Source organism: Sturnus vulgaris, chromosome 14 (assembly GCF_052056855.1).
Source record: "Sturnus vulgaris isolate bStuVul1 chromosome 14, bStuVul1.hap1, whole genome shotgun sequence".
Lineage (NCBI taxonomy): Eukaryota > Metazoa > Chordata > Aves > Passeriformes > Sturnidae > Sturnus > Sturnus vulgaris.
This window is the reverse complement of record NC_142256.1, coordinates 16,596,466-16,610,706: the sequence shown is the minus strand read 5'-3', so window position 1 is coordinate 16,610,706 and position 14,241 is coordinate 16,596,466. Positions and strand designations below refer to the sequence as shown.

The following is a 14,241-nucleotide window of genomic DNA, read 5'->3' as shown; positions in this document are numbered from 1 at the left end:
CTGCCTGAGTTGAACACTGGAATAACGCTCGTTCCCCAGCATCTCTCTTCACCAGGCACAGACCGAGGGGAGAGCGACAGGTTTTGTTTCAGAAGGAAGCAACTTTGCTATGCTAAGGTGAGATGGGGCGGCTGCTCTGCCTACTCCGAGGCTGCTCCGAGCCCTGGGGGTGCCTCACACAGAGCGCTGGGGCTAAGGTGGCCTTCCTGCCTACATCTCCTCTCCAAATACCTAATAATTTATATCTGTTCTTCTAACACCTTACATCTCTCCTAACACCTTTCATTTCCAAGGCGGGTCCTGCCGTGGCTGAGACAAGGGTAGCACCAATTACTTTGCCTTAATATACAATGACAGTATTCGGCAAGACTGAAAGGATCCCAAGCCCAGGCTGCCTCCAACCCCACCGTGCCCCTCACAGGTCCCGCTGACCTGCCTGACCCCCACCGCTGCTCCGGCCCGGGTTTTCCGCGTGGCTGCCGCGGGACGGGCTCGGCTCCGCCTCGGAATAGCCCCGCCCCGGGATGGATAGCCCCGCCCCGGGATTACCCCGCTCCTGCCCCGCGCCGCCGAGGGCAGGTAAGGGTTGTGGGGCTTCGCCGTGCCGGGCACAGCTCCGGTGTGCGGGGAGTGGGGAGCGCAGCCCCGGGCCGGGCTCGGTGCGAGAGCTCCGTGTCCGCGTCCACGTCCGTGTCCGTGTCTGTGTCCGCGTCCGTGTCCGTGTCCGTGTCCGTGTCCGTGTCCGTGTCCGTGTCCGTGTCCGTGTCCGTGTCCGTGTCCGTGTCCGTGTGCCGGGTTCAGCCGCCGGACGAGATAGACCGGTGCCTGCCAGACCTCGTTCGCCGGCCGGGCCGGGCGGCGCTTGGAGTGGGCGGCGGTGCCGCTGTCCTCCTTGTCCCCCGCTTCAGGCCAGCCGTGCCGCGCGTGCCCGCGGGTCCCCACAGGGGTCCGGGACTGCCCCTCCAGGGAGGTTCTAGCCTGGGGGGCATCGTGCGCTGGGCCCGGCGGTGGGTGGGAATGTGGAGTCGGGCGGCTGCACGGGAGCAACTGCCTGGCAGTTCAGTGGGCAGAACACGGGGGCAGCCTCGGCGGCCGTGGCGGGAGCGGCAGTGCCGGTGGGGACACGGGTTACAGGTGCCCGTGTGCTCCGCGGCTGCGCTCGGGGTCAGGACAGCGCCTGGCGCAGCGACAGTGCGGCATCCGGCGGGGCCGAGGACAAGGAGGTGGCCGTGCCTTTCGCAGCCCTGCAGGTGAGGGCTCGGGGCTGATTCCACAGACCAGGCTGTCGGCCCCTGCTTTGACATGGGGCATCATTCCCGTGGGTCCGGCCGGAACTTTGAGCTGTTCAAATCAAAGCGTATCTTATCTTGCACTGATGAATTGTGTTATCAAAGCCGTTCACAATTAGTCACATAGTAGTTTTGTCCCATCTATTAAAATTAAGTTTGTGAGGCAATTGCTGGTTTTCAGAGGAGATATCGTATAAACAGAATAGTTCGGGTTGGAAGATCATCTCATTCCAACCCTCCTGCCATGGGCAGAGACACCTTACTCTAGACCAGGTTGCTCAAAGCCCTACCCAGCCTGGCCTTAGACACTTCCAGGGATGTAGAAAAAATCTGATATAAAAAACTTTCCTTTTTATAAAGGAAATAAAAAAATAAGGAGTACTTTTGATGATTTATAGTGTACTTTTGTTATTGCTTCCCCACTTTGTATTCTTAATTACTTGTAAAAACATGGAACATGATGTGTCACTTTCCTGTGACTTCTGCTGTTGTGTCTGTATTTTCCTAGTCTAGTTCCCTCTCTATCCTAGTTTTATTTACTTCCGTGTTCATTCTTCATTGTTGTAAATGCTCAGAATGGCAATAAAAACAGCATTTATTAATTTCTGCTCCCTTTGCAGCCATCTCTCCAGTGTGATCAATGCTGTTTTATAAGCCATGGTAATCTATGGCCTATGACCTATTTGGTTCTTATGTCTTTCTTGGATTGCTCTGGCAGTGAGTCATTTTCACATAAAATAGTTTGCAGTGGGGCTTTTTCTCTCCAGTGATGCTATAGACCATTCTAGGCCCCTGCATCTCTGGCCCTGGAGCAGACCACAGGGCATGGTCAGATAGTGGAGATCTACTGACTTGTCCCTGTGAAACTTCTGTAAGGGTGTCAGCAGGCAAGAGTTAGTTGGTTCTCCACATGGTGACCCAAGTTTCTGTTCTTCTGCACAGTTCTGTAATTGAAGTGTAAATATGTTTTTTTTCTCCTGAACTCATAAATTGTGTCCCTTTAATGGGCCTCCATCCCTGGGAAAGGGGCAGCTCTGCCACAGTACGGCACAACATGGGACAGAGTTCATTGTACATCAGCCTCACTTTGATTGCATTTAAATCAATGTTGTTATCTGCATTCAGAGATGTAGCAGGGGAGTGTGTGTGTTGGGGGGGGAGAAAAAAAAGTAATAAAATGTTTGCAATAAACTTGAAAGGAGTATAAGGCTGTCTTGGGGTGTGAGCAGGCATCAGAGCCTGAGAAAAATAAGGGTTTGTTAGTAACACTTGATTCAGAACCAAGTTACTTTTTTTTTTGCAAGTTAAACTTAATGATGCAGTTCATCTTGGAGAGCCGAAACAGACGGGATTAGAAACTCACCCGGGGAGGATGCTGCTGGGAACTGCCCTGCATGTCTGCTTGGCTGAGCCTCCATTGCTTCAAGAGCTTCAGCCCAAGCTGTTCCCTTCTTGCAAGCCTGCAGCTCATAGGGCTGATGCCACAAAGCAGTCACCAGTGTGGCGTGTCCCTGGACAAGCATCTTACCCTCTGCAGCATAACATGCATTTTACACAACAGCATCATCATTCAGTTGTGTCTGGGCAGAATTAGAGTTATCACTACTCATATAAAAGCTCCCAATCTTATTCAGCTTAAGCACCTAGAAATAAAACTACATAGTTCAAACAGTTCAGATGATCTTATTATTTTTATCCAAAAAGTCTGTTTTCTGTACCTTCCTTCAAGATTTGCTAAGTATTCATGGAGCTGCACAGATGGAAGAAACACCTTGTCCGTGCAAGGAAGTGGCACCAGATGATCATCTGATACTGAATTTATTTTTAGTGATTTAATTAAATCAGTGCAATCTGTGTTTGGACTTCTTACTCAAGTTTGTCTAAATTTTTATATCTAGCTAAACAAAATGACAGGCCATGTCCACATGCAGATTTGTGCGAGTTTAAGCACATCTGTTTATAGCTGTGCTTGTAGGTAATTAACCTACTGCAACTTTATCCAGTAGAAAGAAGCTGGTAGTATGAGAACTATGGATTTGTGTTGAAATTAGTGTGGCATCTGGTTTACTTTTAATCTCTTTGTGAATTGAGACTGTTCATCAGGTAGTATTAGCCTCTTGATGGCTGTGGGTGTTGGATGTCATCCTTCACTGGACTGACTTAAATCTTTCACCTACCTCTAAGCATTGCAGAGAACAGACAGTGGAAGCAGGTGCCTTCTTCCTTCTTGTAAGTAATGACTACTGCCAGGGCCTCCTGTCCCACTCAGGTCATCCTGCTCCTAGAGCATATACATGCTACATAAGGTGAATTAATGACTGACTTGGCGTGTGTATTGGAAAGTTGCATTATTTCTGGAAGGAAAGTGGCCAGTATTAAAAAAAAATACTCACATGTATGAGTTTGTTTTCTCATGGAACAAGGTCTGTGAAAGCAGGTGATGTGGCAGATTCGGCAATAGGCTTAATCTTCCTGGAGTTTCCTTTCACTGTATGTCAGGGTGGCAAAGTAAAACAGCTTCAGTTAAAATTTTAGTGTAGAGCATTTCTGTGCTAGAACTAGGCCCAGCACAGACCAGTCTAGACCTTGGGAATTAGAAGAGAAAAAGGCATGGATCCCAGATCAGACATGGATGGACTTGGGCATCATTTTTCTCCCCTTCCATCATGTTGGGGGTGGCCCCAGCCTCTGGATGTAGAATCTATTTGTTTTGGCATCAATAACTAGAAACTACAGATCAGGTGATTACTTCCTAAGAGTGTTTCTAAAACTCCTTTTCCTGGATGTTGGAGGGAATTATACCTGCCAGATATCTCAAACAATGAGATGCACTCTGCTATTTTACAGTTAACTCAAAACTGGGATTAAGGTATTTCAGAATCATCCAGGCATGTCTGAGGCTTAAAAATAATCAGTGACCAGAAGGAAGGATTCGTCAGTATGCAAAGTTTCCTAAACAAACAGCACTGTTTTCCCTTGGGATTTATTACCACGCCTCATGCCGTTGAGCTCAGCAGGAATTTCCTCACAAAGGAATTGGGCCCTACATATTTTTAACTTCTCCATTATGTTGCAAAGTGACATAAATGTGGTTTAAGCATTGTGTTTTTTTAATAAAATGGCTTCTGATTTGGAGGGCTCCTTGCCATAGTAGGTGTTGCAAGCTCACAATTATTGGGGCATAACAAGCAAGGTCAGGAAAGCAATTCAAGACATGTCACCACTGCGGGCAAACACAGAGAAATTCTGTTTGGAAGAAAGCACAGTTGAGGTTAGCAAATATTTTTCTCGGTCAAAAATAAAAGACAGAAGTTCTCATGGGTGGTTGCTTTTTTCTTAATCTTCCATTTCTGCAGTTTGAACTCAGCCAAAAACTTACCTTCCACCTCCCATTTTTCATATTGAAAATATCTGAGGATGAGTGGGTGACAAAGGGGGACAGGGAAGTGATTACATACTCGTAGTGTTCTAGCTTTAGTCTGTTAACTGCTGAGTTTCAGATACTGTACATTTAATTATCGTTGCCTTTTCAAGTGTAACAGCTGAGAAGATGCTTTTAGGAGTACCCATCATACCACGTGGCATCTAGAAACCTTGCTAGCAGGACAGATGAGTTTTAAAAGGTAATATAACATGCCGTTCTCCTTTGGCTGAGAGGGAAGCCTGGACACTGGGATGTTTCTCTGATAGAAATGCCAGTGTAGCGGAAACGCAGCACGATGTCCATGAGAAGCCTTGAACTGTCTCACAGCTAAGCTGTGGAGGTGAAGAATTGTTACAAACTAATAAATTGGGAATGCAAATTCTTTTAGAACTAATTTTCTTGAGGACACAAGCGTAGATTTAGAGCAAACCTCAGCACAAGCCCCTGCCACACCCCAAAGCCACGTGCATTTAGTGGGGGTGTGGGAGCGCTTCCCTCTCACCTCCACCAGAGCTCTTGGGAGTGGAATATCTGTGCTGGGAATGAACGGAAGCAGAGCGGGTGACAGAGCAAAGTCTCTGAAGTACTGGAATCCTCTCTGGAGATCTACCCATCCCTGTTCACTGGGATATTAGGGGATTTCTTGGTGTCCCAGGTGGCTGTGCTTGTTTATTTATGTATTGGCAATCTGCAGAATTGAAATGAACTACATCCTGCAAGCTCTGCTAATAGTTCCCACCTATGAAATAAACAGAACTCTCAAATATTTAGACTACATCATTGCATTATCAGTTTATTGCCAATAAAAAGACTTGTTGACCTTAAGGAGTCTGAGTCAGACTTCTCCTCTGATGGGTGTTTTTATTTTGGCAGTGTTAGTTCTAGGAAGTAATGATAGAGACTGAGAAGCTCAATCTTTTGTTTACCCTAGGTGGTAACCGTAGGATGATTAATTTAATTAAAAATGGCTAAAAGGAAGTAAATTGTGTGTACTGGAAATTCCACCCATTGCAGTTCCTTGTTAGAAGGAGATGAGTAGAGTTCAGGGGAGATAATTGTTCATGTGGTGATTACATTGCATTGGGTAGAAAATGTAGAGGGGAGGAAAAATCCTTATGCATCTTTAATTGAACCTTTTATTATGTCCTGGATCTGGGACGTTCTTTGGAAGCCGAGGTATTTCTGAGGCTGAGTGCAAATAGGGAGAATTCACCCATTTCCTCAGTTATGCATTCCTCACATACACTGAATAGGGCTGTTTGCCCTTTTTTTTGGCTTAGCATTGTATTATTGTTCTAAAATATCTTCTACTGACTACTCTTGAGGGGCTGGGCTAGAGACTTCCTTGTTCTGATAAATTCCTGCAATTCCTCTGTGCCATCTCAGAGCAATTCTAGATCAGTGGATGTCCTTCACTAAAACTAAGGGGAGGGGAAGAGATTTTAATAAAACTGCAGAGATTCTCCATCGTGCTGGACATTATTGGAAAGTGTGATGTGAAAAAATGACTTGATCTGAGAGAAACCACCCAGGGCTGTGCTCAGAATGAACTGAGCAGTAGTTTTTTGTTCTAGGATGCACACTGGAGTGAAGAGCTATCTCTAGGGTCAGAGCTGCTCTCTTCCAGCTGCCCCTCAGGGCCTGCCAAAGCTGCCCTCGAATGGGAGTTATCAGCAACATGAGCTGCTCATCATTCTGTCTGAGGTCGGAATGGCACATTGTCATGTACAGCCCTCACTGAATAGAAGAAAATATGTATAAAGTCTGTGAGTAGTTGAGCTTGAGCAATTGTGGCATTTGTACCTGGCATTGCCAGAATTTGGCCTTGACATTTCCTGTGTGATGGTAACAGATGTGTTTAGATGTGGACTGCTCTGGGAAACCACAACTGCCTGCTTTGTTGGAAGTTACTCTTTATCTTATCAGCTGTCTCTCATCTGAAGGCCATTTGTAGCTGCTTAGGAGGTTTTTTGGGTAGGAACTGTAGGCCTCTAATTTCTCTGCCATGAGTCAGACAAAATATCATTGCAGTCAGTGAAGTGACAGCATTTTTAGTGGAATAGCTTTTCAGAAAGGAATTCAATATATTCTCTGTTCTTGTAGTTCACAGCTGTTCCTAGTCTGCAGAGGAGTAGACAGTTCAGAGCTGCAAGTGTTTTATTGCAAATTAGGATAGTGCACCTTGGAAGAGCTCTTGTGATGCTGTGGAGCTCCACAACAACTAAACAAAAGGCAAGTATTTTATACATTCATTTCATTACAGTGAGAGGGGAGATGTGAGCACAGAGAAAGAGGGTTAGTTAGAAAGAGGGCATGAGTGTGGCCACAGGCAGAATAGACTGGGGTAGGAGTGTCTGCTGTTCAGCCATGTGCCTTCTCAGTGGGACAACCTTTGGCTGCCTTAGGAACACTGTCGTACTTCCCAGCAATTTAATTATTTAAGAGCAGTGCTTTTAAGCTTGTGCAATACCTTTCCCCTCTGTATTTATGTACCTTGAGGTCTTGTCTGTGTGTAAAAGGGAGCACTTGGATCAATTGAGCTACCACAGGTCCAAGTGGGACTCACACCTGGCCCGCTGCAGCTGTCCCATCACTCAGCCTCCCAGACTGGGACTGCCCTTTCTCTTGGTGACCGTGACCAGTGCCAGCATTTGGCACAAATACAGGGCACAAACTAGGATCACACCTCTCCCTCTGTAGCTGCAGCACTGGACTCCAGGCAGGGAGAGACAGCCCATCCTCACAGACAGGAAGTTTTATGCTGGTTTTCAGCCCATCCCTTCCAAAGAGAAAGACCATCCTACAGTTTGCTTTTTATTTTTTCTTTGCTGACAAAGGACATCCATTAAAAATTATAATATTACGCCAATGAGCATTATAATGGCTGTCAGTGTTTTGCCTGTAAAATAATGATGGCAATGCCTCCTCATGTTTCACTGATTGCAGAAGAAATCAGAGGGGAGGAAGAGTGGGGTTGGACTTTCCAGCATGAGAGGCACATGGCTGATCATGGACTCTACAGGTACGGCAATTTTGGCACTAAATCTTTGTGGTGCTGTTAACTACAGCACATACTGGGAACTGCAGTATGACTGTAGGTGCCAGGACCACATCCATCATTCTTAAAACAATGCTACTCTTGGTTTTGACCTGCCCTGGCTGTCTTGACTAATAAAGGTACTGGAAGTGTCCACACATTTTAAAGCAAAAGGAGGTTATTTCCTTACATTGTGACCTGATGTGTGATAAAGAGATATGGGCAACAGCCTTTTCAGATAGTGGCTATTTTCATTGGGTAATGAATAGTCTCATGAGATCAGTATTATGTGTTCCAGGTTTTGTTAAGAGGTTTTCATATCTTTATTACATGGACCTATGTGCAGCTCCAGGTCTAAAGGGTGAGGTGGGTCTAAATGGTCCTATGCTCACCTAGGTGATGAAATGGGGTCTTGCCTACCAATTTGTCAGGTTACAGTTCCTAAATTCCTCCTCTCCCTTTACATGCCACTCAATGTCTAGTCAATGAAATCTGCTTGGCCCATGGTGTATATTATTAATCTGTGCATGTCCCAGGGCTGAGGAAGATGTGCAGCATTTTGAAGGAAAAGGTACATGCTGAGAAATCAGAAACAAGATTGGAGTGCCCTGCAGATGGCCCACAAATAATTTGTGTCTGTAGGCAAATGTCAGCAAGAGCACTGAGCTGTACTGGGTATCTGAGCAGTTTGTGCATGAGTTAGTTATGCAGAGTATTAACATAGTTCTGTTTTGAGCTGGAGCTCAGTTCAGCCTCCAGAAATAAAATTAAAATGCAGCAAAAAGAAGGGGTCAGCCCCTTCATCTGCCTTTCCAAAAAGGAATGTTTCATACCTGCTAGGCCAAGCTAGCTTTTAATTTTCCCCTGATCAAACTATTTGAAAGAGAGTTACTTTAAAAAACCCAAACCGCTTCCGGAACAGCAGCCTTCTCCACTACTTTTGTTAGTAACCTTCTTAGCTGTTCTGCAGGTGATCAGAGCTCTCCTCTCTCCGAGAGCTTGGCAGAGCCATTTGCTGTGCCCTGTGTGAAGGCTGGCATTGCCTGTCTCCCTCCTGGCTGCAGAGCTGCAGTTGGGCATAGCTTACACCAAGCCTCCTGGCACTGCAAAACCAGTCCCACAGGTGAATAACCTGAGGGCTGCAGCTGTTGGAAAGAGCCATTTTGCACCTGAACGCTGCTAAGCAGTTCTGTAGTAAACTAGATATGGGGCTGAGAAGGGTGTGAGGAATGAGCAAAGCTTCCTGAGTAACACCTAGAATGAGCAAACAATAAACTTCCTTTGTCTGTGAAGAGAAGCCATGGCTGTGACACAGGTCTGCAAAATGTGCAAGATGGAGCAGGTGATTACAGAGTGATCTTTACTGGGTTTTCTAATAAAATACTTGAGGATATAAAATGAAACAAGCAAGTGGCAGGTAAAAACAAATCAAGGACAAGTACTTTTGTGTTTAAAACTTAGTGAAGCTGTGTGACTGTGGGGCTTTGAGGATATCGTGAATGCTTAAAATTAATGTGAGTTCAGAAAGTAATTGGAAAAACTGCAAAATGCAGGGACAGTGCTCCTGTTTCAAGGCATCCCTGCCTGGTACCTTGCAGGAAACTGGAGCACAGGATGGTTCTTGCTATATGCTCTTAGCCCTTGTGGAAGACCAGCTGGTGCATTACAGGACCTTCAGTCCAGCTGTATACGGCCTTCCCTGTACTACACTGGGCACTGACAATCTGCTGGGAGATGAAACACACATGCCAGGGCAGACCTCACTTCTCCACCCATGCCTGGGCTCTGTTTATGAGCTGTACAGCAGTGTCATACATCATCACAGATCTTTTCTGGAGTCTGAAGTTTTGGCTTCTTCTTGGGGAGGTGGCCACAAGAAATCAAAAGTTGTCACAGTAGGGGATGCAGCCAGTTATGCCACATGATGGGTCCTGTTGTGACATGTCTCCACACCCCGTCCACCCCCAGTATTTGTCAACATGGCCGGGCATCTGAGTTAATCTTTGTGATGTTCTTTTCCCCAGAAAAGCAGTCAGAAGAGTGAAATCCCTTTGGACATCCAGTGCTTCTCTGATCAGATTTATGGTTTTTCCTGTAGCCATGACAATACATTTTACCCATCTACTTTGCTGTGAAATGCCAGGACCCCCTCTGTTGGGATGTCGTGGTGGTGCAGTACCTGAGGGCAGCCCAGATTTGTTCTGCATGGTGGGCCACAGGCTTTGGGCAGAAGTTGCCTATCCGGACACAAACAATTCACTTCTTTATGACTCCATTTTGTTCCTGTCACTAGAGAGTCATTGTGATCTAGGAAGGGTCTCCCACTGGTGAAAGAGAAGGAGAGTGCAACAGTTTCTCCAAAACCAGCTTACATCAGTGAGCTAAATAAAGGGCTTGCACTGAAGAAGTCTCAATCTGGGGTAAAACCTGCCCCAGCACTGTGAAATGACTCCTGTCATTGCCCTACAAAGCTGCAAGGCTTTTGTGTTTCCCTTCCTGGCTGTTTGCAGAGATGGCAAGGCCAGGGCTGGGCAGAACATGCAGAAATTTTTTCTATCTGTGTAGGACCCATAGGGTCTTGACTTTCCTATTGATCTGCTGATTTAGGTGTTTGTACTATATCACCTCTGTTGTGTCCAAACTGGCTATTAACAAGGCTTTGATAGGGGAGAGGATTATGTGCAATCTAACAGAACAAATCCAAGCTGTGTGGTGCTGCAGCAGCAGTGTGAGCATGCCTCAGGGATTAAGCAATCCGATGAGCTGGCAGTGGTTGGGCACCAAGCACTGTGCCTGCCTGATAACGTCCTGTACCTGTCATGTTATTCTTATCCTTAATCTATTGTGCTTATAGACCCAGGTAAACAGTTAGCACACTCTCCCTTAATGCTCTGCATCTGAGTGGTTCATGATGGGCTTCTCCTTTCGAGCCTCTGCACTGCCCAAGACACACATGGGGCTCCCATCAGAGGCTGCCCAAGCTCAGTGGAGCAGCAGCATCCCTGTGGCCATGCTGCAGATTAAGATAATTTCACAGGCTTGTTTATTCCTGCAGGTCTGGGTCAACAGCTTTGCAGCTCCTGACACTTCCAGCAAAACCTCCACCTCTAGTGGAGCAGACCAGCTCACTTTCCCACAGCAGGTGCATCAAGTGGTTTGATTTTTAACACAAATGAAGGAGTTGGTTGTTTGGTTTCTGTTAACCTTTTCCTTGAAATGTAGCTATTTCAGTAAGATAAAACATTTTAATGGGAAAGAAAGAAAAAAGACTCTTTACAAAGAAGTAGCATTTTTCCCAAGAAGAAGCCTTTATTTTTAATTGACTGCCATACTGATGAATAAATATGAGTCTTCACTGAAAATATTTTCTGAAATAGTAGAAGTTTCAGCCCACTTGTTATGGGATTTGTTAAAAATAAATAAAAGTTCTTGAGAAGCAAATATGATGATATGTCCCTAGATACCTTTTCAAAAATAAAATCTGTCCCAGAAAATTCTGTGAGTGTCTTTGTAGAAGTAGGATTGTGCCTGAGAGCCCGAGAAGAGTAGATGGAACTAAGCATGGAAAAGCCATGCCAAGTTGGATGAAATGTAGGTTTAAACAGTAGAGATTCACCGTGGCTTTTTATTATTGTTTCTGTTTAAACTATTTAGAGTGGTATTGATAGTTTCTCACATGATAAAGGCAATAATTGTAGTGTGACAAACACAGCCATTCTTGCCTTAAAGAAATAGGAAATGCTGTTTCCTTTCCTCCAACAATTTTTTACAAAAAATTAAGGGGTTTTATGACAATGCTATTCCTTTTATTAACTTCTTAATGCAGTGTTCTGTGGTATTTATTTGTAAACAGTATGGTCAGATGCCTGTTCTTTCTTTAAACATATTGTTACATTCACAAATGTTTGTCTTTTTGCTAACAGTGTATCATCTGTAAAATAAGGTAAGTCTGTGAAATGATGTTAAATGAGCGAAGTTCAGCTCTGGTTCTCAGCTTTGGATGGGTCACTTGACGAAAGAGATGCACCATGTAGACAGTCCAAAGAAGTGACAAAAATTATGAAAAAGCTGGCTTTGAGGAATCTGAAGGAGCTGTGGTTGGTTAACATGGAGGCTGAGGTGTCAAGCCCAGTGAGGATGACTGCAAAGGGTTAATTCCTGTGTTAGCCAGGATGGGCTGACACCTATCAGGGAGATCTCGGATAGGCAATAGGAAGAAGTTTCTTGCTGACAGCAAAGCACTGAAATAGGTGGCCTGAAAGGGCTGAGGTTGGTATCCTCAAAGGCACTGATTAGAGACTAACCATGATACAAGCTTTGAGTTTAGGGAATGGGCGTGATGACCTTCAGATCATGTTTGCCATGAAAGCTGGGATTTATTAATTTTTAATGATCTGACTCCTAAGGCTGTAGCTTTGGAAGAAATAGCAGAGTATCATGAAAACCGCAATCACTTGAAAGGTTTGGAAACAGTAGAAAAATTGAGTAAGGTAGAAACTGCCTGCATGGACAGGAGCAGAACTTTTCTTCCCTCAAAGGTGGGCCTTACTGCCCTCAAGTTTTCCAGGAGAGAGGAAAAGGAATAAAGTGGCAAAGCAGTGCTTGATTTACCTTGCCTTCATGCCCTGCAGCCTCTGGCCATTTTTGCTGTCTTTTGAAACACAAAGTGATCTGCACCAATAGTGTTTGAATAGCAAATATCAGTGCAGCATAAAGCAAAGGGCATGCATGTTAGAAAATGAGCAACCCCTGGTATTTCATAGCATAACATACAGCAGAAATGCTTGCAGGTTGCTGTTCTGTCATCTTCTGATTGCTGTACAAAGGTTGGTTGCTTTTCCTTGGTCTCATTTAGGGCACAAAGAAGTGAGAATAAGAAGAATGGAGGTAAAAAGCAAGCAAGTCATTTGGTAATTTATATGCGTATTTTGTTTGTAGCATGCTGAGTCAATTGTTTACCTGTTAGTAGGAAAGGGCTAAAATAAAACATTACCTTGGTTAGGTTAATACCACATGAGGAGCTCTAGGATGCAGAGAAAAGTAGAGCAGCTTGTTTTGGAACTTGTGCTGTAGAACAAATAAAAACCCTGAATGTACACATTCTGTTACCATATGTCACGCTTATCATAAAAGGCATCTCGGTGTTATTTCTTTGCAGGGATGTTTGAACTCCACAGAGCAGACTTCCCTATGAGGAGAGCGCATGCCAGGGGTGCTGGGATTGCCATTGGTGCCTGTTGAGGCAGCTCCAGCGGGTGTCAGGAGCTCGTTCCTTCCTTTGCTTTCCTCTGTGATTGACACTGGCATCTGAATCGCTGCAACTGTGCCTGAAGAAAAGCAAAGGAGCCTAATTTTGTTTAGAGAATTTTCCTGACAGGGGAAGGTATGCAGTGCAGAGAGATGTGCCAGCCAAGAGCCTGGAAGTGTAAGTCCAGATGCTAGGGTGAGTTCCACTCAAGCCATGCTGTGGTGAATCTTTTCTCTCCAACCATATCTTGCTCGGCACCAGGGCATCTGTGAGGGGCTGCCCATGGCACTGTGGCAGCCTAGGCTGCTTTAGTCCCTGCTCTGTCTTCACTTGAGCCATCTGAAGAACTGAAGATTGTAGGGAAGATGTTGGACTTGAGCTTCCTGACCGAGGAGGAGTATGAAAAGCTGATGAAGGTTCTGCAGAGAGATGCAGAGCTGAAGAAGAAGGATGTGGATCGCATCAGGTGAGAGAGCATGTGATAGCAGGATGTGAGCTTCCCTTGGGGAAGACTTTTTTCATTTCTTTGAGAGAGGAGCATGTGTATGTGTGTGTGTGTGTGTGTGTGTGAACAAGGAGAGGTGCAGGTTGCAGCAGTGCTGTCCCTTTTGCTCAGATTCTGATAGATCTTTTCATTGTACTTCGCCTTTCTCAGCCATCGTTCTGTTGCTGCTCTCCTTTCCTTATGAGAGTGTTTTGAGTTAATGATCAGTCCTCAGAGATGCCAAGGGCAATCACCCCTTTCCTGCTCAGTGGAGGAAGATACTGCTTTCTTGGTGGTAGAGGTCTGAGCAGGGGAGTAGCTGCTACCTTGTTTTACTCACTCCATAGCACAGAAAGTCCATAGTGTGTTTTAAAATGAGATTTTACAAAATGAGATTTTATATCCCCTTCTCTGTTTGCCCCATTGCTTTTTGAGGTGGATGTGTGTGCACCATCTGTCATACAGAGAGGGGTGATTAAAGGCTGCATGATCTGCCAGAGGTTTGCAGGGAGCTGCTCCAGAGCCAGGGATTCTCGCTCAGTTCAGCTCCTCTGCCACTGGCTATTCTGGAGCTCAGGTCTGGTTGATCAGGATTGCTTGTTGCTGCTGTTGCTTTTTAAATGACATCCATTCGACCATCTGGGCTTACAGTATGCACCAGACTCAGGGAGCTGGCACTGAATTCTCTATGGCAAGAAATTAGTAACTCAGTGAGTGTGGATGGCACTGTGCCAGTTTACTCCAACTAAGGATGTGAAT

The 14,241-nt window shown here is 45.4% G+C and overlaps 1 protein-coding gene across 2 annotated transcripts in view; it reads left to right on the top strand.

The window, feature by feature from the left end:
* Nucleotides 1-520: 520 nt before the first annotated feature.
* Nucleotides 521-14,241, top strand: part of LOC106859364 (synaptotagmin-like protein 2) — a 38,760-nt gene continuing 25,039 nt past the window's right edge. Inside the window, exons 1-3 of one of the 2 annotated variants that reach the window (XM_088173270.1) lie at nt 522-579; nt 6,817-6,945; nt 12,909-13,464. In XM_088173270.1, the coding sequence (XP_088029396.1) occupies nt 13,364-13,464 (101 nt within the window). In that variant the 5' untranslated portion in view covers nt 522-579; nt 6,817-6,945; nt 12,909-13,363. Of the gene's footprint in view, nt 580-6,816; nt 6,946-12,908; nt 13,465-14,241 lie in introns of both variants that reach the window. The other variant, XM_014886569.2, reaches the window with a different exon arrangement.